Below are 26,719 nucleotides of genomic sequence, written 5' to 3' on the forward strand. Positions count from 1 at the left end.
CATCGTGTAAGGATTGGAGAAATTGAGAAAATGAGCTTTAGAGATGACTTGAAAAGCTTCGGTATGAAGGTTGAAAGATACAACTTTGGTTTCTTTGCAGTCGGTTAACCAATAAAGCGACCCATCAACAAACACGGGATTAACGGGAGCATGGACGCGATAAGGAGCAGCTGGAGTGACATACCTCCAAGCGTTGGTGGTAAAGTAAAAAACTTCGCATGTGGTAGCGTTTTCTAAAGAGTTGCATGTATAGCCAAACGGGCTTGTATGTGCTGGTGAATATGTCTTTACCGAATCCAAGCCTAGAGAATCCGAGAGAGTAATCATAGAGTTGTTGAAAGTTACAAAGAGGAAGAATTGAATCTCAGCAGAGAATTCACCGCAACTCTCTCCAGGATTCGCTCTACTACGTCGTGTGGAAGCTGCAGCACCGATTCCACCCTCAAGCAACGTTCTCTCGACATTCTTTTTTGTCTTGCCGTCTCCATTGATAAATGAAGAGATAATATTTATACACACAAAGTAAGATAAGAAGGATCTTTTAGGAATATTCCATCGGCAATAGGAAATCTATCTCTTCTTATATGGGCTTTGATTTTTCTTTCCAGGGTATGAACCCAAATATGATTTAGGATATCTGTAATACATCTCTATATTTGTCTCTAAATTATATTTTTTTAGAAAAATTTATTCTAACTCACTTTTATATTCATATACTATATTAGGTCCTTTTAATTAACCCGCTACAAAAAAAATTGTAGAATTTTTAGTAGTTTTCCAAATGTTAATTTTATATTTTATTTGATTTTTTATATAAAAACAACCAAAAAGTTCACTCATTTCACCTAACAATACAATTTAACTGTATATAACATCATAATAAAATTCATTTACTTTGATGCACTAATCTTGATAGGTAAGACTTATATTTTTCATATAAAAATAATTTGTGCATCATATCAATATTAAAAATTAATACAAAATAATTATTGAAAATGAAAACTAATACTATCTTATATTTGAAAAACTAACATTATCTTAAATATATTTGTAGACTAAGCAAATAAAATAAACCAAATGAGTAGCTAAAACTTTTTTAAGAAGTGAGAAAAAAAATTAGAAGTGAGGATACCATATTATCTTTGAGCAATGTAGGGAAACCTGACTCAAAATCTTGTAAAACTACTTGCAGCACAATCTCCTGGTAAATGGGACAAAGCTAATTGTTCCAACATGAATGATTTTTATATATATATATATATATATATATATATATTTAATAATAAATAGAACAGATTAACTCAAACGAGCCAATTGTTCACTCAAATGAGCCAATTAGTCTCTACCGGAGCACAACACTAGAGCATGATTGATAGTTTTGATGAATGATTTATAGTTAGTTATGTTATGACAAAATAAATTTGGAACCAAAATAAATTGTGTTATATTTAGAATTTGATGTGCTAAATTTGGAAACAAAATTTATTTTGGTGCTGTTTACAAAAATTAACTCAAAACTAATTTATATAATCTTTTTTCATTTTATTTTTGTATAACTTAAAAATTGGAAATATGGGCGGTTTGGCAAACACAACATTCAACTCGCCAAACATTTCCCCCCTCCCCTATTCTATAAGGCATCATTTTTTTATTTTAAATAAAGCTCTTTTGATAAAAGTTGAAGTTGCATGTTAGGAAGTTTTAATTTCCTAGCCAATGATAACACGAAATGTTTGCCCAACGCATAAACCCACGTTATATATTTTCTATTTACAGCCATAGAGGCGCACTTATATTGTTAAAACCTAAAAGACTTGTTAAAACCTAAAAGAACACCTATACTAGTAATTTAATGTTATTAACGTATCTTCATTCAGTATCGAGATATTTTGAAAAACCCATCTTGATAAATGAACTTAAAAGAAAAAAAAACAGAACACGGAGGCGAGAGGAGTCTCATACCCATTATCCAATATATATCATCAAAAAAAGAACAAAAACGACACGTGAAGTCTAGAACAGCCAATAAAAAAGCTACCGACGTAAGGCAAAACCAATCGTACCATTGAACGCAACCCACGTGGTTCAAGATTACACGTCGCACCACACAACCATCTCCATTTTGGCCTACAAATACAAACCCCTAAGCCCACAACTCTTCTCATCATTCATACAATTAGCAATTCTCTAAGAAAAAATATCTGCAAAGAAAAATGTCGGACAACAACAAAACTGCCTTCCAAGCCGGTCAGGCCACTGGCAAAGCTGAGGTCTCTTTCTGATCTCTTTTGACACAAATTTAGAAATCTGAAAAAAAATATAATAACTCTTTAAAAATAATAGGTCCCTCCCTATTCTATAAGGCATCATTTTTTTTTTTAATAAAGCTCTTTTGATAAAAGTTGAAATTGCATGTTAGGAAGTTTTAATTTCCTCGCCAATGATAACACGAAATGTTTGCCAAACGTATAAACCCACGTTACATATTTTCTATTTACAGCCATAGAGGAGCACCTATATTGTTAAAAACTAAAAAAAAAAAACCTATACTAGTAATTTAATGTATAATAACATACACTTTTCAAGATATTTTGAAAAACACATTTTGATAAATAAACTTAAAAAAAAAAAAAACACAGAACACGGAGGCGAGAGGACCACACACAGAAAGAGTCCTCTCATACTACTACTACCCATTATCCAATAACATCATAAAAATAACCAAAAACAACACGTGAAGTCTACAACAGCCAATTAAAAAAAGCTACCGACATAAGGCAAAACTGATCCTACCATCAAACGCAACCCACGTGGTTAAAGATCACACGTGGCACCACACAACCATTTCCATTTTGGCCTACAAATACAAACCCCTAAGCCCACAACTCTTCTCATCATTCATACAATAGCAATTCTCTAAGAAACAATATCTTACAAAAACAAAAAAAAAAATGTCGGAAACCAACAAGAATGCCTTCCAAGCCGGTCAGGCCGCTGGCAAAGCTGAGGTCTCTCTTTCTGATCTCTTTTGACACAAATTTAGAAAACCGAAAAGAAAAATTGAAGTTAATATAACTCTTTGAAACTTTTGATCAATTTTAATAACGTTTTGAAAGTGTATATGTTTTAGCGTATTCGATACTTGCAAAGCTTTTAGCTAAAACTTTCATTTTCTTGTTTAGTTCATAATTATGTAACTGATTATGTGTTTGACAATGATGTTGTATAGGAGAAGAGCAATGTTCTGCTGGACAAGGCCAAGGATGCTGCTAACGCTGCTGGAGCATCCGCTCAACAAGTAAACATTCTACACACACACATATATAGAAATATAATAAACGTCTTTATAAGCTTCATACAAGTACGTAGATTTCTGATATTTTTTTGCTTTGTATACGTAAAGGCTGGAAAGAACATATCGGATGCGGCAGCCGGAGGTGTTAACTTTGTCAAGGACAAGACCGGCATGAACAAGTAGCGATTCCAATCGAATCAAAATTTGGGAGTTAATTATAATTTCCCTTTTTCTAATTAATTGTTGGGGATCTTAAATAAACGTGGGAGTTCTATCAATTGATTCTCATGATATTCACATCTCGTACTTGTTGTTGCTGATGTTGTTGTTTTTAAATTAGTCTTGTAATGTTTTTAATGTTTGATCTCCCCTTTAGGTGTATGTTTGGATCTACTTTATGTATTTTAGCGTCCGATTGATCAGCAACACCTTCTTTTTATGTTCCAACAACTTAATCTCTTATCTTTATTTAAATGCACTTGACGCTTATCATGAGTTTCTCATTTCGATTTTTTAAAGTTCACAGAAGCAAACAAACAAAAAAAATCAAGAAATATCAATTAATTTAGGCAAATATTTTATATAAAGTACCCAAAATTGCGAACACGAAAATAACAAGAACTTCCTTAGGATATTAACACTAAGAAAAACAAAAGATAGATATCTATTAATGAAGGCAATGATGTATACTCACAATTATACTCATGGTGATGCTGCAAAAAAAAAAAAAAATACTCTGGTGAATACTGATCAAATTAAAACTATACGACCAAGACAGTAACTATAATGAAATTAGGGGCGAAAGTCGAATTATCAAAGTTTATCTTTGCGTCATTCATTGCGATGTGACCTTCTCTGTGAATCAGATGGTTTCATTACCTCAAAAGATCAAAATCCTCCTCGTCGTTGCTAAAACCCTAAACATACATTTCCCAGAGCTTCTCGCAATCGCTGTAACTCAGTCTCGCTCTCGTTTCTTTCTAAAGGATCAAGCTTTTGTTTCAGATCAAACCCAGATCGAATCAGAGAAGAAGATGAGATATCAACAATGGCGATTACTGGTTCTTCGAAGCTCCCATCGATCTCATCTTACTTATCCTTCTCCTTGTTCTCAGGTAACCTCCATTTCAACCCGATCTCTCTCTTCTTTCATTCACATTCGTTCCCGGGTCGGAGCTTTGCAACAAAGCGAGCAACTTTGTCCCTTACGATCCCCAGTGACGACGAGCTCTGGCTCTTTACTGAACTCAGTTGGTCTAAGAAGCTTCTCGTCCGAGCCTGCCGTTGAAGAGAAACCTTCTCCTGAGGCTACCGTGATTGACATCTTTAGCAGATTGAATAGTGAGGATGAGATTAGGAAAGAGTTGGAATCGAGTGATGTCGTGATTAGCCAAGATTTAGCTTTGAAGGTTTTGAGAAAGCTCGAATCAAACCCAGATGTTGCGAAAATGGTTTTCCAGTGGTTTAAGGAGGCTACTCCTGAGGAGCTTAGCTCGAAAAGCTATAACATGATGCTTCGTGTTCTCGGTGGTAATGGACTTGTTGCTGAGTTTTGGGGTTTGGTTGATGCTATGAAGAAGAAAGGACATGGTTTATCAGCTAATGTTAGAGATAATGTTGGTGAGAAGTTTCAGAAAGATGGGCTTGAGAGTGATTTGGTGAGGCTGAAAAAGCTTTTCTCTTCAGATTGTTTAGATAATTCGGCTGAGAATGTTTGCGATAAGGTGTGTAAGATTGTGATGAAAGAAGAATGGGGTGATGATGTCGAGAAACGAGTCAAAGATTTGAATGTTGAGTTTCAAAGTGATTTAGTGAAGATGATTGTTGAAAGTCTTGACGTTGAACCCAGGAAAGCTTTGTTGTTCTTCAGGTGGATTGATGAGTCTGGCCTCTTTAAGCATGATGAGAAAACATATAATGCTGTGGCTAGGGTTTTGGGGAGAGAGAAGTTTCTCGATAGGTTTCAGAACATCGTCGAAGAAATGAGAAGTGCTGGTTATGAAGTGGAGATAGAGACTTATGTTAGAGTTTCAACGAGGTTCTGCCAGACTAAATTGATCAAGGACGCTGTTGACTTGTTCGAGATTGCAATGGTGGGTAGTAGTACTAACAAGCCCACACCACACTGCTTATGTCTGTTGCTCAAGAAAATTGTCACTGCTAAGAGTTTAGATATGGATTTGTTTTCTAGAGCCGTGAAAGCTTATACCAGAAATGGTAACGCTTTGACGGATTCCTTGCTTAAATCTATCTTAAAGTCCTTAAGAAGCGTGGATCGTGTTGAACAGAGCAATGAGGTGTTGAAAGAAATGAAGAAAGGAGGCTATGTTCCTAGTAAAGATCTGCAGAGCATGATTGCATCAAGTCTTAGTCGTAAGGGAAAGAAAGAGGAAGCTGATGAATTTGTTGACTTTATGGAAGCATCCGGAAACAATCTAGATGACAAGGCAATGGCATCTCTAATTGAAGGGTATTGCGCTTCCGGGGAACTTGATGAAGCGTTAGTGTGTTTCGAGAAAATGGTTGAAAAAGCGGGAGTCTCCTATGCTGATGTTGCATTTGAGAAGTTGGTTCTTGCTTATTGCAACAAGAATCAGGCAAGAGATGCATACAAGCTTTTGAGTGCTCAAGTAAAACAAAATCAGCTGAAACCTCGTCACAGCACGTACAAAATCTTGGTGACTGATCTGTTGAAGAAGAAGATTGCAAGAGATGGTGGGTTTGAAGAAGCTTTGAGTCTTTTACCAATAATGAAAGATCACGGGTACCCTCCTTTCCTTGACCCTTTCATGAATTACATCTCAACAACTGGAAAAAGCACGGAAGCTCTCGGTTTCCTGAAGGCTATGACCTCGAAGAACTTTCCATCTATGTCAGTGGTTCTGCGTGTATTCGAAACCATGTTTAAGTCTGCAAGGCACAGTGAGGCACAGGATTTACTCTCTCTGTGCCCAAACTATATCCGTAACAATGCAGATGTTCTAGAACTCTTCAATTCCATGAAACCTAATGAATCTGCTGTAGAAAAACCTTTGGCTGCTTCTGCTTAGCTCTAGCTTTAGTTTACATTCCCTCAAGTCTCTTTTTTTGTTTCTGGGCATTTGATTGAAAACATTTGGCCAGAAAAAAATCTCCCTGCTCCCTTTGTTTACACGTAACACCATTCACCAGTGAACTGTCTTCATCAACCTGGTGCACTGGCAAAATAATTTCAAGGTACTCTGTTCTTTTTATGTTCCACTTGATTATCATCTTCTGCTTCTTGGATCTGCCATGGATTGTTCTGAATATTATCAACAAGATCTGTCTGTAACTCCCATTTTCATTTTATCTATTTTTCTGTAACAATGTATTAGTGTCTATTAATCAGATACTTGTGTTTGACATTGCCAAGTGTTTATGGTATCAAATTGGATGATGAGATATTTGTTCATGAAAGTCTCATTATGTACTTTAGAACTTGAGAAGTAAATGATGTGCCAAAACCCAAAAGAAGAAGCTTCACTTTTTGTTGTGGAGAACCAACCGAGCCTTTTGAAAACCATTCATTGGCCTGTGAGAATTAGACAGCAAAACTAGTCCAGCAGAGACAGAGAGAGAGAAACTCAAGGATAGATAGTTTCCATAGTCTTTGTTCGTTTCTGATTATTGATTGATAGAGAAACAGGACCACAAAGCACGATCTGCTTTGTAAACTGCATATTGCATTGTAGTGCTGATGGGTTTGTCACAATCTATATCGATCTGTTTTGTTGAATCATGATCTGTAATTGTGTAATGTGGATGTTTGAAACCTAGCACCGTTTTCATTCTCATTGTCAATAGCATCATCTCTGCAAAGTCTTTTGAATTTTTCCGCAGAGAGTGTGGAGAAAAAAGGACTGAACGAGGAGGAACAGATCGGTGAGAGAGTGACATAGCAACATAAAAAGACAAAGCCTTAATTGATATTCTTACAAGAAATGAGACAAATAAAATAAAGTGACATGAGTGAAAGAAAGAAAGAGAGAGATGTGTCATTATTCCTCTATGATTAGTTGCTATTTCAACAAAAGGGGACCGTTTCTAAACCCTTGGATTCAACCGGCGGGTTTCTGGTTTATGAAGCAAAGCCATATGCTTTTGGGTCGGAGGAATATATAGAAGAAAGAGAAAAAATATGTTTAAAGGTTCTTTAACTTTCAAAACGAGGAGACAAAAGTTTCTATCACTTTCCCGGAAAAAAGCTAAAAAAGGAAAATAGAAAGAAAAATAAAAGGGAAAGAAATTAATTCATTGTGTTAAACACTAAGGCACGCTTATTTACCTTCTTGATTGGGACTGTCGTTTATGTAACTCTATTTTTTACCATGCAAGTCATGTACACACGTATCAAGGTTAGATATTGCTTCGATTCTTAATGACCTATATGGAAGATGATGATTCTTAGATTATTCACAACATACAAATGGGATGAACTTAAACATCATGGCATAAATGATTGTAAAAAATATATTATAAGAACTTATTTAGATTTGTTAAGTATTCTGTTTATAAGATTTATTTGTTGGAATGTTGCGGCAGTAATGAGTGATGAAAAAGAAATGTTGATGTTTTGTTTGTACGAAACAAATAATTAAGATGAAATCCCATGATGCATGTTGTTGAAAAACAAAAACAAAAAAAAATAGTTGAATAGGATAGTAGTTGGTGTGGTGGGTGAATCCAGAAGCATTAAACATGTGATGTAGATATTTCAAAAAGAAATAAGATGTTCAGAACTCAATTGCCTCATACATCCAAAAAAAATGGTCATGCATGATGTTGTCAACAAATTCTTTGAAAACTAGTCGAAACAATTGTGAGATTTTGATCAATCATTTAGCGTTTGAAACTATGAAAGGGTGCACCCGAATGGTTGTTTCGAAATAAGCAGACTATAGAAAACAGGCCGAACTAGTGTTGTTAATATGGATCAAATGAATTAGACAAAACATGGAGTTAAAAAAAAAAAAAAAAACAAGAAAACAATGACTAAAATAAATATGGTTCAAATTTACCATGAAAATTTGATTAATTGATTACTCGAATGTTCTTGCATTGATGATGATATAAATTTTCACAGTTTTTCAAACAAAAAGATTAGTAAAAGAAAAAAAAATTGTTAACCGCACTTAAACCAGTATAATTTGGATGGTTGTTGTGTGATCCAAACATGCCTCACTAAACATGCCAAAGTAATCATCACCGCTATGCATTACACCACAAACAAAACAACAAAATTTACAAATCGTGATGAAGTGTGGATAATTCGATTGGACCTATACTCTCCGTGTCACAATTTAGAAATTAGAAACTTAATTTTTGAGATAGAACCTCGTTATAAACCTTGATGATGATTTGTAATTTTTCATCTATTGCCAACTTTTTGTTAGTATACTAGGTTTTAACACGCCATACACCGCGAGACTAAATTATAAATTATTGTATTTTAAATAATATTTTTTTAATATATTTAGTTTTCAAAATTTCAATTAATTAACTTTTATCTAATCAATTTATAATTTTGTTTAGAATGTTTTTCTTCTTCTTACGTTTTATACAATTTAGAACCTAATTACATTATATTTGTTATTAGATAGAATATAAAATTTTAAAAACTTACTTTTGTTTTCTATAATTAAACAAAGGTATATGTCTATATGGTATGTTAGTGTATATTTTTATGTGTATATAATATTTTTTTATTTTTTGGAATATTAAGAAGTATGTGTAATATTTTGTAGTTCATATACTAAATAATTTATAAATTAATTTTCTAAACTATGACTACAAAACTATAGTATATGAAATAACCTAATAGTTTTAGTGTTGGTTTTATAATCCAAACCCGCTATGCTAGGCGGATCACACAACATGTTTAAAGATTTTTAATATGCAAAAAATTATCATACGAAACCCGTGAAAGTAAAATATAGTATGTGAGGCTAAAAGTCACTTTTTATCAAATCAATTTTTCAAATTTTTTATCAAGTAAAGAACAATACTTGGATTCACGGGTTTACTTCTATGAGTGAACTTTTTCATTCACCTCCTTATAAAATAAAGAAATAAAATTTGTATACATTTACAATTATGTTTGTTACCTTTTAAAACAGTTAGTTTCTATAAAAAAAATATAAATATAAATAAATTTAATTTGTTTATTAAATTAATTATTTAATATCAATGGCATACTTGTAAATAGTTCCAGCGATTTATTTGCTAAATGTTTATATATATATATATATATATATATATATATATATATATATTTCATCGCCGTTGATTTATTAAACCAAATCGCAGTTTGTCCTCTTATTTCAGTTTATTTATAAGAAAAAACGATTTAGTGTATTAACAAAAATATAATAGAGAAATTTACAATTTTAAAAACTTTTTTTTTATCAAAATGGTTTTTTTTTTTTCGGCAATATAACGTTACATTCCACAAAAAACAATTTACATGGTTCCATGATATTACAAAGCCTGATTGTTGTATTCGAGCTTGTTTTGCTAGACCACCAGCTACATCATTTATGGATCGTGGGACTTTTAACCAATCAGGTTGATGGTTACATAAGAGGCTCGTCTCCTACCAGTAGACCAATCAGGTTGGGTTTGGTTCGTAGGTGGTTCTGCTGAAGCTAGTTTAGTATCAAAATGGTTAAATAACAGTTTTTACGAAACAAAGGGGGAATTTAACAAAAGGAAATATATATATATATAAAAAAAATTAAAGCTAAGTAGCTAACTACAATAATGTCACGCTTTGGTGTAATAATCACATAGATAAGGGAATGATGGAAAGTTGCTTCGACGATTCATTTTCATGGACCGACAAGACATGGTTATAATCATTATATTCCAATAAACCATGCACAAACAATTATTGAAAAAAATTATCCTAATGGAACCGAAAATAATTTCAAAGTTCCATGATTTTCAATGGATTCTACGAAACAATATGATTATAGATTGTTTGTTATTGTCTACATGATGACTCGCAATGAACAGTCAGTCCACTTAATTTCAGGAATTTTTAAAAGTAACAAACGATTCAAAATAGAAAAGCTTCCATATGCTTTTAAATATCTTCTTAATTTTGCGTTATTGGGTAAGAAAACTAGTACTTTTAGCCACCTTAAATCAAGTATATAAACCGTCTTTGGATGTCAAAAAAAAAAAAAGTCTATATACTAAAATAACAAGGAACTTGATGAAAATTAGGTGAGTTAAAAAAGACAAATACAAAACTCTAAGTGAGAAGAAACAAAGTCTTAGACAATTGGGTGTACCGTATTTTGCATTGCCAAGCATATATATACAACGTAATGGCTGTAAATGGCAGAAATACTTCGAATCTTCATAAGCGAGTTAGATCACTTAAAACCACAAAATTGTAAATCCAAAAAGAAGTAGAGTATATTCAATCTCCACTTTAGAGTTTTAAACCAATAAAACGATGAGCTTTCATAAAATTATTGAAGTTGAGACAATTTTAGCTTAATTTACCTTAGGCATAGGTCTCAAGTTGGGAACCATCTTTCTTCATCTGTATTGTTTCTGCACAATCTTTCATGTCATGTTTTGTAATTTTATAAAACTTTTGATATTTATTATTGTTTCCTCTGAAATGCGCAGAACTCATTTTCCATCAAACGTCAAAATCAACTAAGGAAAAGCATTAAATATTAATGATTGTTTCTCATAAATCGAGTTTTAAGAAACCGTGTCACGTGGAGACCAAAACTATAAAAACTTGGACTAGGAATGACGTTTGGGAAAGTAGTACTTGAACAGGAAATGTCATTTATTGTTCACCACAAATTTAGAATATTTGTGCTTGTTTCTTTCCGTTTGGTTTACAGGTCGGTACGCATCGATGAAGATAACAGTGATGTTCGAATGTGAATATATTTAAATAATTGGAACCTTACACATTCATTTTAACTACATTATGAAAAAGAATGATTTACTGGTACTTCACTAATTAAACAACATTTTCACAAAGTAAATAACATTTTTGTTTTACAGCAATTAAGTGACATTGCATGGTTTGTTGATCAAAATCAGAATATAGAAATTCTTCGACGTAAGCTTCTCAGATAACTTAAATCTCAGTAAACCAACAAAACTCTAATGAATGATATGATTAAATATCTAGTTTAACAAACAAAAAAAAACCTAACCTAAAATAAACCACATTTTAAGAGTGTTATAACACCAAATGTAGTAATGTAGTTTAGTAAGTACGATATACTTTGAACAAATGCAAAGGGTTGTCATAATATTACTGCCAACTCACTCATAGACAAAACCCATGAAAACGACGCGCGCTTTGGACAAATTGTAATGTCTCTTGGACTTGGATTCTGTGTTATCTTTATATATTTATTATCTTGTATATATATATATATATATTATTAGTTACTAGTACATTATAAACATTGAATACCATTATCATATAGTATATAAAGATTTTGTAGTTGTAAAATAGAAAGAGTGGGTTAAAAGTATTTTAACTGTTGAGTTATTTTGAAAGATTGACGGTCTTCTATATAAGATGATTTTTCTATCTTTACGGATAGGAAAGGAAACTGAAAGTGATCGTCAGCTCATAGTGGGATTTATCGAATCTATTTCTTTTCCATGCAAAAGGCCAAAGTTCCGTATAAATAAAAGAAAAATTATTAAGGTAGCATAATAATTTATCTATTTATTTTAATTTAGAAACTTGAGTTTCTCACCCCCAAAATAGATATGGAGAAACCAAGAAATACTCTACACACAACTTTTTTTTTTTTTTTAATCTGTAGCATTTTCTTGTCTGTGTCGTTGTAATCTCAACTTAAAGGTTAAAGATCTAAATTCTGTATAAAGATTTGATTTTATCATGTGCAAATACTTCGCATGAACTATTTGATCAATTGAGCTTTTTAGGCCTAAGTCCTAACATTTTTACTTATGGTTGGTTTTACGAAGAAAAGAAACCATACCGATATGCTTGTTTTACTTCTGGGTTAACTATGCCCTTCGGTAGAATCCAGTACCAGTACGGATGCTACAACTATACAATAAACTGAAATCTCATTTCTTAGACTAAAATCCCTAACTTCTAATTCTATGAATGTGACTTCCTTTAGTTATTACTTATTGGTAATTAAAGCTAGCCATTGGCGCGCTCTATGTAATATAACCTTCGGTAGTATATATATTTGTAATATCTTCGAATTTCCACACATCGAGAAGACAAAGATGCTGAAAATTGAGTGGGCAACAAATAGAAAAATATCTTGAGCCTTGCTTTTTTTTTTCTTTTTCTATATGATATTCTCATCGAAGTTCTAACATTCTCAAAACGCAACCCCAAATTTTTTGATTACATTACATGTAAAGATATTTCATATACTGAGGAATCAATAAAGTTTAGGTCTAGCTTATGCCCCATGGAATGTTCAAATGTTCAATGTTTGATTCCGTCTCTACCAAGCAATCAGTCATCGGTGTGTTTTTTGTTCATTGAAAACATAAGAATATTCGAATTTCATCAGACTTCTACACTACTATAAAATCAAGATATTGTAAGTGTATGCGAAATAAATCAAGATAAGAGAGATAACAAATACTGTATATATTTTTTTTAAAAGCACTAGAACTAAAAAAACAGGACAGGGTGGCAGCTAACAAAAGAACAGTATTTTAAGTTCCTGTTTTACCCTTTTAAATTTATTTGAAATACAAATTAGATTTGCTTTTCTACCGACTATTCTTGTCGATTACAAGAATATATGGGCATATATTAATATTTATTTTTACATTTTTTTGTGTTACTTTTTTTTTAACGGTCTCCCCACACACAAGCTTTATCGACAAGCATGCTATATGAATTTCACTTTAGACTACCAATGAATCTGGTTAATATATATATATTGTTTCTGACATACAGAAAAATACTTTAGTTTTTTTTTTTAAACAAAAGATTATGGCTTTTGGTGAAGTGGGTTTCTTCTGCCATGGAAAGCAATTTTTTCTTGATGTTGAAACGTTTATAGTACTTTAAACTCAAATTTTAAAAAGAAAGAAAAAAAGGATAAAGATTTGATTCTTCCAATCTTTTTCTCTCTCTCTCTCTCCATCAAATACCAAATTATCTGGAAGCTGAGTACATCTTGTCTTCTGCTCATTCTATTCTCTCTGTTTCAACAATGGAGAGTACTACTATAGTTATGATGATGATGACAAGATCTATATTTTGCTTCTTGGGATTGTTGTTATGCGTTCTCAGCTCTGTTAACGGATTGCTTTCTCCTAAAGGAGTTAACTTTGAAGGTAATATAATATACTTTTGAAAGTTTCAATTTTTCAGTGATATGTGTGTGTTTGTTGTTTCTTGATCTAATTAGCTAATGTTGGATTTTTTTTTTAAAAAATCTCTATAGTGCAAGCTTTGATGGACATAAAAGCTTCATTACATGATCCTCATGGTGTTCTTGATAACTGGGATAGAGATGCTGTTGATCCTTGTAGTTGGACTATGGTTACTTGTTCTTCCGAAAACTTTGTCATTGGCTTGTAAGTATTTTCACACATTCAGATTAGTACATTCTTACATTATATTGATGAGCAAGCATATTCATCTAAAGACTTAACAGGGGCACACCTAGTCAGAATCTATCTGGTACATTATCTCCAAGCATTACCAACTTAACAAATCTTCGGATTGTGTAAGCACTTATTGTTTAGAAGTTTGATTACACTTTGTGTTTTGTGTATGTTCTTGATGATGATTCTTTTTTCTTTTCTCTTACAGGCTGTTGCAGAACAACAACATAACAGGAAAAATTCCTGCTGAGATTGGTCGGCTAACGAGGCTTGAGACTCTTGATCTCTCTGACAACTTCTTCCGCGGTGAAATTCCATTTTCAGTAGGCTATTTACGAAGCCTGCAATACCTGTAAGATTAGTAACTTTTTTTGTTATGGATCTCTTAGTTTCTATGTGTTTTGTAATCTTGATATGTCATTTTTTTGTGTATCATTGATCAGGAGGCTTAACAACAATTCTCTCTCTGGAGTGTTTCCTCTGTCGCTATCCAATATGACTCAACTTGCCTTCCTGTAAGCTAATTAATCTTTCAGTTTACGTTAACCAGTATGCAATTCATAGAAACATGGTCTACTCTAATGTTGAGACTTACTTGATCGGTTGTTTTTTTCCCAGTGATTTATCATACAACAATCTCAGTGGTCCTGTTCCAAGATTTGCTGCAAAGACCTTTAGGTGATTAATTCACTCTCCATGTCCTCACACTTCCACTCTCTCTTTATCTCTATGATAATAAACCTTACATTGTTTTCCCTTCTGATCACAGCATCGTTGGAAACCCGCTGATCTGTCCTACAGGTGCTGAACCAGACTGCAATGGAACTACATTGATACCTATGTCTATGAATTTAAACGCAACTGGAGGTAACTAACTAACTAATTAGTTGGTATAAAACATCAATATTGGTATTATGATATTATTACCTAAGTCTAACACTGTTTACTCTTTTTTTTCAAAAGCTCCTTTATACATTGGTAGATCGAGGAATCACAAAATGGCAATCGCCGTTGGATCCAGCGTTGGAACTGTATCATTAATCTTCATTGCTGTTGGGTTGTTTCTCTGGTGGAGACAAAGACATAACCAAAACACATTCTTTGATGTCAAAGGTTTGATCCCTTTTCAGTTCTTTTCTTGCAATATAGAAGATTCTTTAACGATTCATTAATCTTTATTAATGTTTCATCAGATGGGAATCATCATGAGGAAGTTTCACTTGGAAACCTGAGAAGATTCAACTTCAGGGAGCTTCAAATCGCGACTAATAACTTCAGCAGTAAGAACTTACTGGGGAAAGGTGGATATGGAAATGTATACAAAGGAATACTTGGAGACAGTACCGTGGTTGCAGTGAAAAGACTTAAAGATGGAGGCGCGTTAGGAGGAGAGATACAGTTTCAGACAGAAGTGGAAATGATCAGTTTAGCTGTTCATCGAAACCTCTTAAGACTCTACGGTTTCTGCATCACACAAGCTGAGAAGCTTCTGGTTTATCCTTACATGTCTAACGGAAGCGTTGCATCTCGGATGAAAGCGAAATCTGTTCTTGATTGGAGCATTAGGAAGAGGATAGCGATAGGAGCTGCAAGAGGGCTTGTGTATCTCCATGAGCAATGTGATCCAAAGATTATACACCGCGATGTCAAAGCAGCTAATATACTTCTTGATGACTACTGTGAAGCTGTGGTTGGTGATTTTGGTTTAGCTAAACTCTTGGATCATCAAGATACACATGTCACAACCGCGGTTAGAGGCACGGTGGGTCACATTGCTCCGGAGTATCTCTCAACTGGTCAATCCTCTGAAAAAACAGATGTCTTTGGGTTCGGGATTCTTCTTCTTGAGCTTGTAACCGGACAAAGAGCTTTCGAGTTTGGTAAAGCGGCTAACCAGAAAGGAGTGATGCTTGATTGGGTTAAAAAGATTCATCAAGAGAAGAAACTTGAGCTGCTTGTGGATAAAGAGCTGTTGAAGAAGAAGAGCTATGATGAGATCGAGTTAGACGAAATGGTAAGAGTAGCTTTGTTGTGCACACAGTATCTGCCAGGACACAGACCAAAAATGTCTGAAGTAGTTCGAATGCTGGAAGGAGATGGGCTTGCAGAGAGATGGGAAGCTTCTCAAAGATCAGACACTAGTACTTCAAAATGTAGCAACAGGATCAATGAACTGATGTCATCATCAGACAGATACTCTGATCTTAATGATGACTCCACTTTACTCGTGCAAGCAATGGAGCTCTCTGGTCCTAGATGAAATCTAAACATGAGTCTGAAGATGTTTTTTTTTTGTTTTTTGAGTCCGTAGGGATTCATGTTTTGTTGTATAATAGAGAAGGTTTTGTTTGGGGGGGGGGGGGGGGGGGAATGTTGTGTCTCTGTAACTGTATAGGCTTGTTGTGTAAGAAGTTAATTACTGTACTTAGGGTTAATTACTAGTGTTTTTATATAAACAAAAATTCAAGTATGTAGAGGAGAGGAAAACTTTGCATACAGTGTAGGTTGGTTGTATGTCATGTTTTGGTAATGCAACTTATATTTTTATGGGTTTCTTGGTGTTTTAGTACATTTACAGAAACTAATAAGAAGTTTGATACTATTACTATTTAAAAAAGAAAAAACAGGGTGTTAAGAGATAGAGAAGAGTAGAGATAGGAAAAAAGGTGGGATAGAGGAGATTGTATGGACAGAGGGTTTGTGGTTTGGTTAGAGGAGAGAGGGTGGAAAGAGACGAGAGAGAAGCATGAGTTTTTTTTCTTTATTATATTCAATACAATCTAAAAACATAAAAATTGGCTAATTAAAATTTGTTTTTAAAAAAATTTCAGATAAATAAAAATCTATGTTTTTTTTTTACAATTTGATATGCATTTTGTTTGATGATTTTATTTGATAATGTTAAATATTTTTTACAAATTGTGTATCTGTACATCTTATTAAGTGTACATGTGTGTAAATATATGTACACTTTATTAAATGTATATATGTGTATACGTATGTACATCTTATTAAGTGTACAAATATCTATACACATTATTAAGTGTACTAATGTAATTTGTTTAATTCTTAGGGTTTTGGATGTCTGTATTACAATGGTTTTATAAAAATTACATTTGTACATTTAATAATATGTATAGACATTTGTACACTTAATAAGATGTATAGACATTTGTATACTTAAAAATAAGATACAAAAGATTTATATAATATACTTAAACGTCATCATTGAACAGCGTGTAGTCCTTTTTTGGTCAGAGAAACGACGTGTTTTGGGCAGTGAAGGAAACACCACGTGGATGGATATAAGCCCGTCCATTAAAACAAAAACGGCATGAATCGATTTGTTCACATTAGATTTAAAAGTCAGACTTACGCCCACAAATAGAAACATTCTCACACAAGATTTAAAAGTCAAGAACTACACCCATAATTTTTAGTTTTATAATAAAAAAGATAACGATACATATCTAAATCGAATCATATCTAATCTGCCTAATTGCATATGATCTTGAGTCGGTGTAAGTATTTTTTAATATTTGTGGCTATTAATAGAAGTGAATTGGAGAGAACAAAAAACAATCTCCAAAATTTGCATAAGCAGCTTCTTTCTTCTGGTTCCTTAGAGAGAAAAAACAAACAAAAAAAATGGAAATGGTAAAAAGTTTTGTGTATCCACCACCTCCGTCGATATTGCTCAATGGTATGAGCGTCGTTGGATTAGCCGCTCTGGCCAAGATCGGTTGGTCTGAAGTGACTGGAAACCATCTCAAATACTCCAAATTCGCCTCATCATCAACATCAACATCACCGAAACCACAGCCACAACCACAAAAGCAGCCATTAGGGAGCATCTCAAGCCGAAATGGAATGCTTTGGCTATACACACCTGCGTTTTTAGCCGCTTCGGCTTCTTTCTTCGTCTTACCTTCTGATGATCTTAGGTTTCTTCTTGTCAAATCCGCTCTTGCCCTCCATTTCTTCAAGAGGGTCTTCGAGGTAAAACTTAACAAACCATTTCTTCTAGTCTCTGACGCATTTTATCGAACACGTTATGTTCATTCATATGAGTGGATAAATTTAGCTAACATACTTGTCTAATTATCATCATTTTAAGCTTGCGAGGTACCAGATTCTTACTGGGTTTTGATTAGAATTTGTTATTATCATCTAATTAGCTTCCTCTCTCTGACGCATTTCATCGAACAGGTTCTGTTCATACATAAATACAGTGGAGGGATGGCTGTGGATTCGGCTATCGTCATAAGTAGTAGCTATTTCTCATCCACGGCTTTGATGTTATACAGTCAAAACCTCACCTTGGGGCTTACCGAGCCAAGTTTCGATATGAAACTCGCCGGGATTGTAATGTTTGTGGTGGGGATTATTGGGAATCTGTATCACCATGTTTTGTTAGCTAAGCTAAGGAACGAAGATGGGAAGAAAGAGTACAAGATACCAAAAGGAGGCTTGTTTGATGTAATCATATGCCCTCACTATCTATTCGAGATTCTTGTGTTTTGGAGCTTCTTTCTCATCTCTCAAACCATTTATTCGTTTACTTTCGCCATGGGAACAATGTGCTACCTCATCGGTCGGAGTTATGCTACTCGAATTTGGTATCTTTCCAAGTTTGATGACTTCCCTAAGCATGTCAAGGCTCTCATTCCCTTTGTTTTCTAGAGATTTCATTACACAAAAAGAGACCAATGTTTTGTTGTTGTTGTTTCAGTCGCCTGAATAAAAACTAGTACTATGTTTGATTGGTTTGGTATGTTCAATTTTCCGGTTTATATGATATCGGTTTAGTAAATTAACCAGTTTGGGTTACATAACAGAGAGCTAAAAGCTACAATGTAGCAAAGATAAGGACTTTGTATTGTTAACTTTGATTGAGTTTATATAGGTCTCTCATAGATTACACATAACAGACTTAACACAGTTTCAGTGGAACTAATTAATGTCTTAATGTAATCTCAACGTCAACGAGGTTCAAGATCGGTAATGGTTACATCATTGATGGTTTGGGAAGTGGACTATGAGTAATGTATCATCCGATAGCCCTTCCTCTTCCCTGCAAACTAGATTCAGTGGAATTGGATGATACATTACTCATTGTGATACTCAAATTCGTAAATGAAAGAAGAAGTAATCTCAAGAAAAAGAACCAAACTCAATAAAAGGAATCGATTATGAACAACAAAAATCGATTTTAGGTTTTATTTGGGGATTCTGGGTTTATGATCAAACGGGTCGGGTTTGTGCATCAAACTGGTTCAACATCTGGTTTACATTCGGGACATATCTGGTTTGGTCTCAGGTTTAGACGGTAAACCAATATAATCCAGAATTGGGGAGATATAGCTTTCGAACTTTGGATTCGGAGGAATATAGTTTTCGAACTTTTATTTCAGGGACATATAGAAATATCTTTCATAATTAAAAATATATTTTTCTTAATAGTTATGGTTCCTAAAATTACTCCGAATAGTTAGTAGGTTAGGAAAATAATAATTCTAAATTTTCAAAAATATATTTACAACTATGATCGATAAAAGAAAAACATTTGTTATATTGGTAGATATTTTAAGAAACAATCAATTAGTTTGTTATTAAAATGGTATACTGTGTGACTGTTTTGATTTTTAGTTGTCGATTAGTTATGGCAAGTACAAATTATTGGGATATATTTGATTCTGATTTACTTATTATCTATGTTTAATTGATTTTTTCGAGATTTTGGTATTAATTTCTGAGATTTTCCTAGATTAAGTTGCTAAGATTATATTATGAACTTCCCTTATAAATTAAGTGCTAGTTACTTTTAAGTAGTTGTTTAAATTCTACGCTAATTTTGTGGGTTGATTTATTTAGATTTTATAGTAGGTCTTAATTGTTTCCGATTTTATAGTAGGTCTCAATTGTTTCCGATTATTATGTGTTATTATCATTTAATATTTGTTCGGCTAGTATAATTATTATCAATCTGTTTGGCTCCAATTTAATTTCAATCTGTTTGACTACATGAATTATATATATCCTTATTCTGTTTTCAGTGGCATTTCATTGTAATAATCTCAAATTCTATATCTATTTATTAAAAATGCTTATATAGATTATCTTATTCATCTACCTTCATTCCAATTAAATAAATCTAAAGAGTATTGAAAATCAGTCAATAAAAAGTTTACATATCATAGGTTAAAATTGGATAAAACGATTTAGTGTAGACATGTGGAAATATATATACTTGAGGTGAATTCCACAGCGACAAAAGTTGCTAACGTGTTTTCACGGTTAACTTGAAGGTTAACACTATATTCAACAAGGATATCAATCGGTGGTAGACGCATCGTCAATAGATACTGGAATAGACTTGGTTGTCGAAGGTTGATCTAAATGGTTATTTTCAGCGAAAAACTCTGGTTGCCGAGGCATTGGTAAAGTCATCGTATTACTAGTGAGCAACATGAAAATGGTTGATAAGTTCGGACGCTCTTCGGGATCTTCTTGAACACATAAAAGACCAATTTGGATGCATCGAGTAACTTCACTATTTTGGCAACTATCTACAATTATTGGATCCACGAGGTCAAATGCTGTTCCGTTACTCCAAAGCCTCCAACCCTAAAACATCAATGCAATACAAAAATTCAGTTCTTGTAATCATTACCTTATCGTAATTAAGACTGTAAGAGGTAAATATAAAACTTGATTGTCTTACATGTGTGACCAAGTCATGTGCACCGTCCGTCTCGTAGAAGCTGTTGTTCTTCTTACCGCTTATAATCTCAAGAACTAACACTCCAAAGCTATAGACATCAGATTTCACTGAGAACTGCCCATGTATCGCATATTCGGGCGACATATAACCGCTGGAGTCCACAAGAAAACTTTGATATATTGGCAAAATCATGTTTTACATACTTCAACTTATGAGTAGAAGACTTACAAGGTGCCAACAATTTTGCTTGTGTTCTCATGGGTTTGGTCCATTCCAAAGATCCTTGCCATTCCAAAATCAGATATTTTGGGATTCATATCCGCATCCAGGAGAATGTTACTTGCTTTGAGGTCACGGTGTATGATTGTGAGCAGTGAATCTTGATGGAGATATAAAATTCCCCGAGCAATCCCTCCAATGACCTTATACCGTCGAGTCCAGTCCAGCTGACCTTGCTTTGCAGGATCTACGTGCGCATTCATGGATATTTCTTAGCCCCAAGTCTCAAGAACGGCTAAAGAATCAGAAAAATAAAGTAGTAGTAAATGCAACTCACCAAAAAGAAAGTAATCAAGGCTTTTTTTGGGCACATACTCGTAGACCAGTATCCTTTCTTCTCCTTGTATAGAAAATCCAAGAAGCCTAACTAGATTTCTATGCTGAAGCTTTGCAACAACAATAATTTCGTTCTTGAACTCTACTTCACCTTGTCCTGAATATTTTGAAAGTCTCTTAACCGCAACTTCTGTCCCATTCGATACTATTCCCTATATCATTTTCATCATTATCATCTCGTTGTCCAAATGTGTTGATACAAAACTTCACTAAAAGGTACCACGTTAAAATTATTAATAGTAATAGTAGTACCTTGTAAACCTCACCAAATCCACCTTGGCCAATCTTATTTTTTTCTGAAAACTTTTTTGTTGCAGCTCGAAGTGTTCTATAATCAAATTGCAGCGAGTCTATTGTTATATCATCTCCTGTTGATCATTTAAGAGTTGCAATAGTCAGAAGAATAATAAAAAAAAGGTTGGTCAGTAACATTTGTTAAACTAATTAATAAGATTGTTAATCATTGAACTTTTTACCATCAAAATCTGGTGGAGTATCAGAAGACATCTTTACCCTTTTAGCAAGGAAACAATAACCAGCTATGGAAAGCAGAACAACCACTATAATAGGCACAACAATGGCTACCACTAACACATTTGAATTCCGACCTTTCCCTGCGTTTCAAAGACCACTGGCTTAAGATCAGATAGTGTCAGACAGACGTATAATTAAGAAAGGACAAAACTTTCTCCATTGGTATTTGCTAATTTCAAGAAATCAGTGTAAAAGACAAAGGACGAAGAAAAGGTTCACCAGGTAGTAAAGGAGATGTCACCGGAGGAGTAGATTTAGGAGGCAGCGGTGATGGTGGTGGTTCTTGTTGTAGTGGATGTGTTCTAACTGCGTTTTGATTGTAGAAGGCGAAAAGCTCGTACCTAAAATTACAACTAGAAGAAAGTATTCTTCCTCCAGTTTTGTAGAGAGGTATTACATTGATGGAATTTTCCAGACAGCTCAAACAGTCTTGTCTTGTAAGATCAGGAGTGCATTGAACCAGGCCGTACAAAGTCTGGAGTGCGGTCCAATTGGCCTTTATCGTATAGAACTTTCTAGCACTGCTCGCTGCTTCCAAGGCAGCTTGGTTCATGGCAAACGACACCAAATCTTTGAACCGGTTCATTTGATTTTGATCAATTGAAATGTTGCCGTTCAACCTGATCCATGTTCCATCGTATGCAAGGGTCGAGAGGATATTCCGGTCAGAGTATCTGAGCATACATTCATCATAATAAAACACGGCCTCGCTCTCATTCGGACAACGAATGAGTGTATCGTTGATGGAAAAGGCGACACAGCTACGGCAAACTTCCGGCGACACATCTCCTCGGCAGAGGAAAAGACCAGTGACCCTATCGGGGGCTTGTCCCACCGTAGCATTTTGGAATCCAGTGGAGTATGAAGCGTTGGGGGAAGAGAGAGAAGACAAAAGGGTTCTGAGATTAGTGAAGTAAGTGCTGTTTCTTGAATACGTCTTCGTATTTGGACAAATATGCTTTATGTAGAAAATACTTTGAGCAGAAGCTGCTGTGAAGCTAGCGAGGAAGGAGAAAAGGAAAAGGAAGACTACAGAAGCGCAAGAAGACATTTTTCTATTTCCCCAGTTTGGGTTTCACTTCACATCATTAAATAAACATTTTTTCTGTCTTCTCTCTGTGACTAATAAGTAATAGTAAGTAACTCTATAGATTACCGTGAAACAGAGGATGGTTGGTTTACTCGTTCGTTAGCGACGACTATAAGTCAACCATAATGCAAAAGTCAACGGGTTTTGTTTTTTCCTAACAACCAAAAATTACAAAGTGGGAAAACAAAGACAGGAAGAGTTTGTAGGGTGCAGAAGAGCCCCATGACATAGACTCTGAAGTCTGAACCAGTAGTGACTATTAGAGTTTTGGGTTATGAAAGGGTATACATATTATCAATTTATTATTAATCTCTAATTTCAACGAGGATAAATATCCGTGATTGATGGCACTAGTAGTTGGGAAAGTTTGAGAACTCTATGCCTTATAAACTTCACTAAAATCCACCATGACCTAGCTTGTTACTTGTATGAAAATTACTTGTTGCAGCTACAAGTGCGTTAATTAAAATCGAATTGAACTATGCCTGATCCTGTTATATCATATCTGCAACTGAAAGCATACACAGAATTATAGTGGAGCGTGTCCAAGGGATGTTTGCAGTTTTAATGCAAAGAAAACATATAAAGAGAGAAAGAGATGATAATTAATTTGGCTCACGGTTAATTAACCCAGGATCAGATTAGAGCAACCTCTACACTACACCGACACGTAGTCAGTTCACCAAAAAATAAAACGACACGAATGTGATTTAGTATTAACCGGCTTGCAGTTCTTGTTCCAAAAACGGCACAGTGTGTGACTTTGTAGTAAACCGTCCCAAGCATGCTCTGTTCCCTGTGGTGGTTTTGTTTCTAAACTGTAAGTTTTCCCCTTCTTCTAATGTTTGCGTCGATCTCAAGTTACATATATTGATAAACCCTAATAACTGCGTTAAATTGATCTCGCTGTGATGTAGAAACCGTAGTATTATCGGTGGCACACGTCTCTGCAACAATGGTGACATGTAGATTTGTTTTGATCTCCTTACCCTTCTTCTTCATCGTCGTCTTCTCCGCAGTTTCTCAACTACCTGGTAATTTCTTTCTTCCTGCCACATTTTTGACATTTATTAGTTTTCGAAATCTAATAGCCCTTTATATGAAAACTTCAAGACCAAAACGTGGAGAAGAAAACTGTTCGAATTCTCTCGAGGACACTCATCGGAGATGACGGCAGAGTCTACGCTTGCTCCGACAACGACTTCTTCTCCTTCGAGTCTAATGGATCAATCGCTTGGTCGGTACATATGAATTTCAAATGTAACACTGACTTAGCCCCGGTTTATTCCGGTTTAAACCAGGTACATTCCAATCACTCTGTTTTCTCTGTTTCTTTTCTTTAGTTTCCTCTGTTTCTCAAAGTGATGTTTGTGTTTTTTCAGATGCTTGTTCTTGCAGAGAATCGAATCCTAAGAGTTAATTTCCCAAGAAACGGAACCAAATCTGAACCGGAACTGTTCTTCGATCCCGGTGAACCGATTCTTGGTTTCGCTGTTAGCATATCGAGTTCTTCGGTTTACATCACGGTTAAGAAGCATGGTCTCTACGCTTATAATATGCTTAGGCAGCAACTCTGGATTGCAGAGCCTAAGATCGAACGATTCGGATACCGATTAGGATGTCGAAAAGATTACGATAACTGTACATTCGATTCTCCACCAGTGATTGATTCTTGCGAAGGAAGTATCTATGTAAACATCTGTCTCTCTTGTTATTCTCCTCCATTCATTAATGACGAGTTCTTGATTTTTTCGCTCTGTTTTTTAATTTCTTCAGATTTCAAACAATGAAGGAGAACTCTACTCGTTATCTCTCCGTGGCACGTACTACCAATGGATTCAAGATTTTAGTCTAGTGGATCGTTTTTTCACCGTTACACCGGGGAATAACGGTCTAGTCTACGTCGTTTTCCCTAGGAAATCACTCGTCTACGCGTTAGATTCGTTTTCCGGTGACATTCTGTGGCAAAAAACCGTCGGTCCATTAGCAGAAACCTCTGGTTCAGACCCTGTCATAGACTCAAACAGTGAGTTTTATTAACGAATCTATTGAGATAACTTCATCTTGTAAGATTGATCTTTATCTAATTGTTTCGTTTTTATCACAGGTTGGGTATCGATTGGTTCACTAGATGGGACATTGTACTCGTTCTCAAGAATAGGGGAGCTTTACAAGATACCAAAAAAAACACTAACAGATTCAATGATTCAAATAGAGCCAGTACTCGATTGCTCGGGCTATGCTGTTTATGTTTCTCAGACAAAACTACAAGGAAAGATCGATCGTGTCGTCAATGAAGATTATACTTATGTGTCGGCCAAGAAACCAGAGACTGCAGTCTTTTCACTTGTAGTTCCAGAGACAAGATCAATTCACTGGTCGCAGAGTTATTCTGGTAAAACTCTAGGACTAGTTTCAGTCTCTTAGAAACTACATAGATTTTTCTATGATCTTGAAAATAATGGTTTTTGTATCAGATCAAATTGCGGGTTTGTCATTAGATGAAGATGTACAACATTTTGTGTTGGACGAGAGGATTGTTCTTGCATTCGTTGCAGCCTCTAATTCTGGAAATCCATTTCGATGTCGTTCCAAACATGAGAAGCTATCATCTAGCTGTTCGTTTGCAGAACCAGAGCATCCTGATATCTACATTGGTAAACTTAATTACAATTTGTAAACCTTTATTCCTACATTGGACATTTTTATATCTCTAACTCTAAGAATGAATTTCATGTTTTCTTTAGGTAACGAAAGAGCCATAATTTGGTTTATACTGTTAGAGTTTGTGATCATGATCATCTTTGCGGCTCTTGTGAGATTCTGTTTTATATTCTGGAAGAAAAAGAAGCTTCAAGGACGTCCCTTTAGTGTTTTCTTGGACAAGCGAGTAAGAAGCACTAGGTTAATTATGTAACAAGTATCTTACACTCTTTCTTGCATCCCAAGAATCCTCTGTTTTCCAATATCTTACTGTCAGTTTTTCTGCCCCCCCCAACCCCCCCCCCCCCCCCCCCCCCCCCCCGCCCCCAGCGTTTGCTGCACAGGAAGAGGAGAGAAATCGATAGAACGGTAAGCAAACTTCAAAATGAATCAACGGCTGATGAATTCACGGTTGATCAAATTGGTGAGCTGGTTCAAGAGAGGGAAAACGTGAAGAGGAAACTCTCTTCGACCTATAGTCTTGGAAGGGACATAGAAGCATCAAAGTCAAAGTCAAAAGATTATGTTCTTCCCTTGTACGGAGGGGGTTCTAGAAGCTTCTCTTTCCGAAATAGGGAGAACGAGAGTATTACGATTTTTCAAACACCAAACGATGAGTCATCCTCAGAAGAGAGCCATAGGGACCAACAATATAGTGATGATGATGCCGCTGATGATGAACATGATGAAGATAACTCGGACCATAAGCAAAAGGGAAAGCTGCTTGCTCATTCAGAGGGTTCTTCCAATGATGGTGATGATGATGAATCATACGGTATTGCAAGCGGTAGAAAAAGAAGCATATATTTGAAGAAGAGGTCATTATCTTTGACGACGACTAAATAAGGGATTGCATAATTATGTTGTATATGTATACTTGTAGCTTATCTTTGACAAATATATATTTGGAGTTAGTTCTTAATCTATTTCATAATTAGTAAATTAATGAACCATTTGACTTTATGTTTGGGGATTTATAATTCACCATGTTAATTAGTTGAATTGATATATGAAACTTGAATCCAGTGTATGAGATTATTTAACATCTCTAGATAATCTGATGACCTATTATAACTGGTTAATACGATAGAACGATCTTAAACATTACTGAATGAATCAATATTTTAAACCATTG

The 26,719-nt window shown here is 34.7% G+C and overlaps 5 protein-coding genes, 1 long non-coding RNA gene and 1 pseudogene across 8 annotated transcripts; 5 read left to right on the forward strand and 2 right to left on the reverse strand.

Annotated features, from left to right (window-relative positions):
- Positions 1-2,163: 2,163 nt before the first annotated feature.
- On the forward strand, positions 2,164-3,745 carry LOC109128505 (stress-induced protein KIN2). The gene is made up of 3 exons (XM_087481539.1): positions 2,164-3,008; positions 3,230-3,298; positions 3,404-3,745. Exons 1-3 carry the CDS (start codon positions 2,952-2,954, stop codon positions 3,476-3,478), a joined length of 201 nt encoding a protein of 66 aa, XP_087337665.1. The 5' UTR covers positions 2,164-2,951; the 3' UTR covers positions 3,479-3,745.
- Positions 3,746-3,963: 218 nt separating this feature from the next.
- Positions 3,964-6,681, forward strand: LOC104735622 (small ribosomal subunit protein mS81 (rPPR8) pseudogene; annotated as a pseudogene). Its single transcript, XR_015578125.1, has one exon. The product of XR_015578125.1 is annotated as a small ribosomal subunit protein mS81 (rPPR8) pseudogene (transcript).
- A 2,959-nt stretch (positions 6,682-9,640) lies between these two features.
- On the reverse strand, positions 9,641-10,913 carry LOC147929245 (uncharacterized). The gene is made up of 2 exons (XR_015578126.1): positions 10,829-10,913; positions 9,641-9,960 (listed from the first exon to the last, which is right to left on the reverse strand). It is a non-coding gene; the product is annotated as an uncharacterized LOC147929245 (long non-coding RNA).
- Positions 10,914-13,044: 2,131 nt separating this feature from the next.
- Positions 13,045-16,471, forward strand: LOC104735623 (protein CLAVATA3 INSENSITIVE RECEPTOR KINASE 5). Of its 2 annotated transcripts, none has more exons than XM_010455446.3 (9): positions 13,045-13,645; positions 13,756-13,888; positions 13,969-14,040; positions 14,127-14,270; positions 14,362-14,433; positions 14,537-14,596; positions 14,688-14,785; positions 14,882-15,031; positions 15,112-16,471. In XM_010455446.3, exons 1-9 carry the CDS (start codon positions 13,522-13,524, stop codon positions 16,176-16,178), a joined length of 1,920 nt encoding a protein of 639 aa, XP_010453748.1. In that variant the 5' UTR covers positions 13,045-13,521; the 3' UTR covers positions 16,179-16,471. The 2 variants fall into 2 exon arrangements, with proteins under 2 accessions (XP_010453748.1, XP_019089868.1); XM_019234323.2 differs by having other exon boundaries at positions 13,088-13,645; positions 13,960-14,040.
- Positions 16,472-17,356: 885 nt separating this feature from the next.
- Positions 17,357-18,731, forward strand: LOC104735624 (uncharacterized). The gene is made up of 2 exons (XM_010455447.3): positions 17,357-17,917; positions 18,128-18,731. Exons 1-2 carry the CDS (start codon positions 17,567-17,569, stop codon positions 18,599-18,601), a joined length of 825 nt encoding a protein of 274 aa, XP_010453749.1. The 5' UTR covers positions 17,357-17,566; the 3' UTR covers positions 18,602-18,731.
- A 1,331-nt stretch (positions 18,732-20,062) lies between these two features.
- On the reverse strand, positions 20,063-22,950 carry LOC104735625 (cysteine-rich receptor-like protein kinase 15). The gene is made up of 7 exons (XM_010455448.3): positions 22,011-22,950; positions 21,734-21,871; positions 21,510-21,625; positions 21,199-21,409; positions 20,871-21,108; positions 20,643-20,793; positions 20,063-20,545 (listed from the first exon to the last, which is right to left on the reverse strand). The coding sequence occupies exons 1-7, from the start codon at positions 22,840-22,842 to the stop codon at positions 20,252-20,254; spliced, it is 1,980 nt and encodes a 659-aa protein (XP_010453750.2). The 5' UTR covers positions 22,843-22,950; the 3' UTR covers positions 20,063-20,251.
- Positions 22,951-23,728: 778 nt separating this feature from the next.
- Positions 23,729-26,506, forward strand: LOC104738008 (protein GAMETE EXPRESSED 3-like). The gene is made up of 8 exons (XM_010458246.3): positions 23,729-23,915; positions 23,995-24,182; positions 24,264-24,572; positions 24,658-24,907; positions 24,989-25,276; positions 25,359-25,538; positions 25,629-25,771; positions 25,915-26,506. Exons 1-8 carry the CDS (start codon positions 23,837-23,839, stop codon positions 26,428-26,430), a joined length of 1,953 nt encoding a protein of 650 aa, XP_010456548.2. The 5' UTR covers positions 23,729-23,836; the 3' UTR covers positions 26,431-26,506.
- Positions 26,507-26,719: the final 213 nt, after the last annotated feature.

Source organism: Camelina sativa, chromosome 13 (assembly GCF_030686135.1).
Source record: "Camelina sativa cultivar CO46 ecotype springtype chromosome 13, ASM3068613v1".
Taxonomy (NCBI): domain Eukaryota; kingdom Viridiplantae; phylum Streptophyta; class Magnoliopsida; order Brassicales; family Brassicaceae; genus Camelina; species Camelina sativa.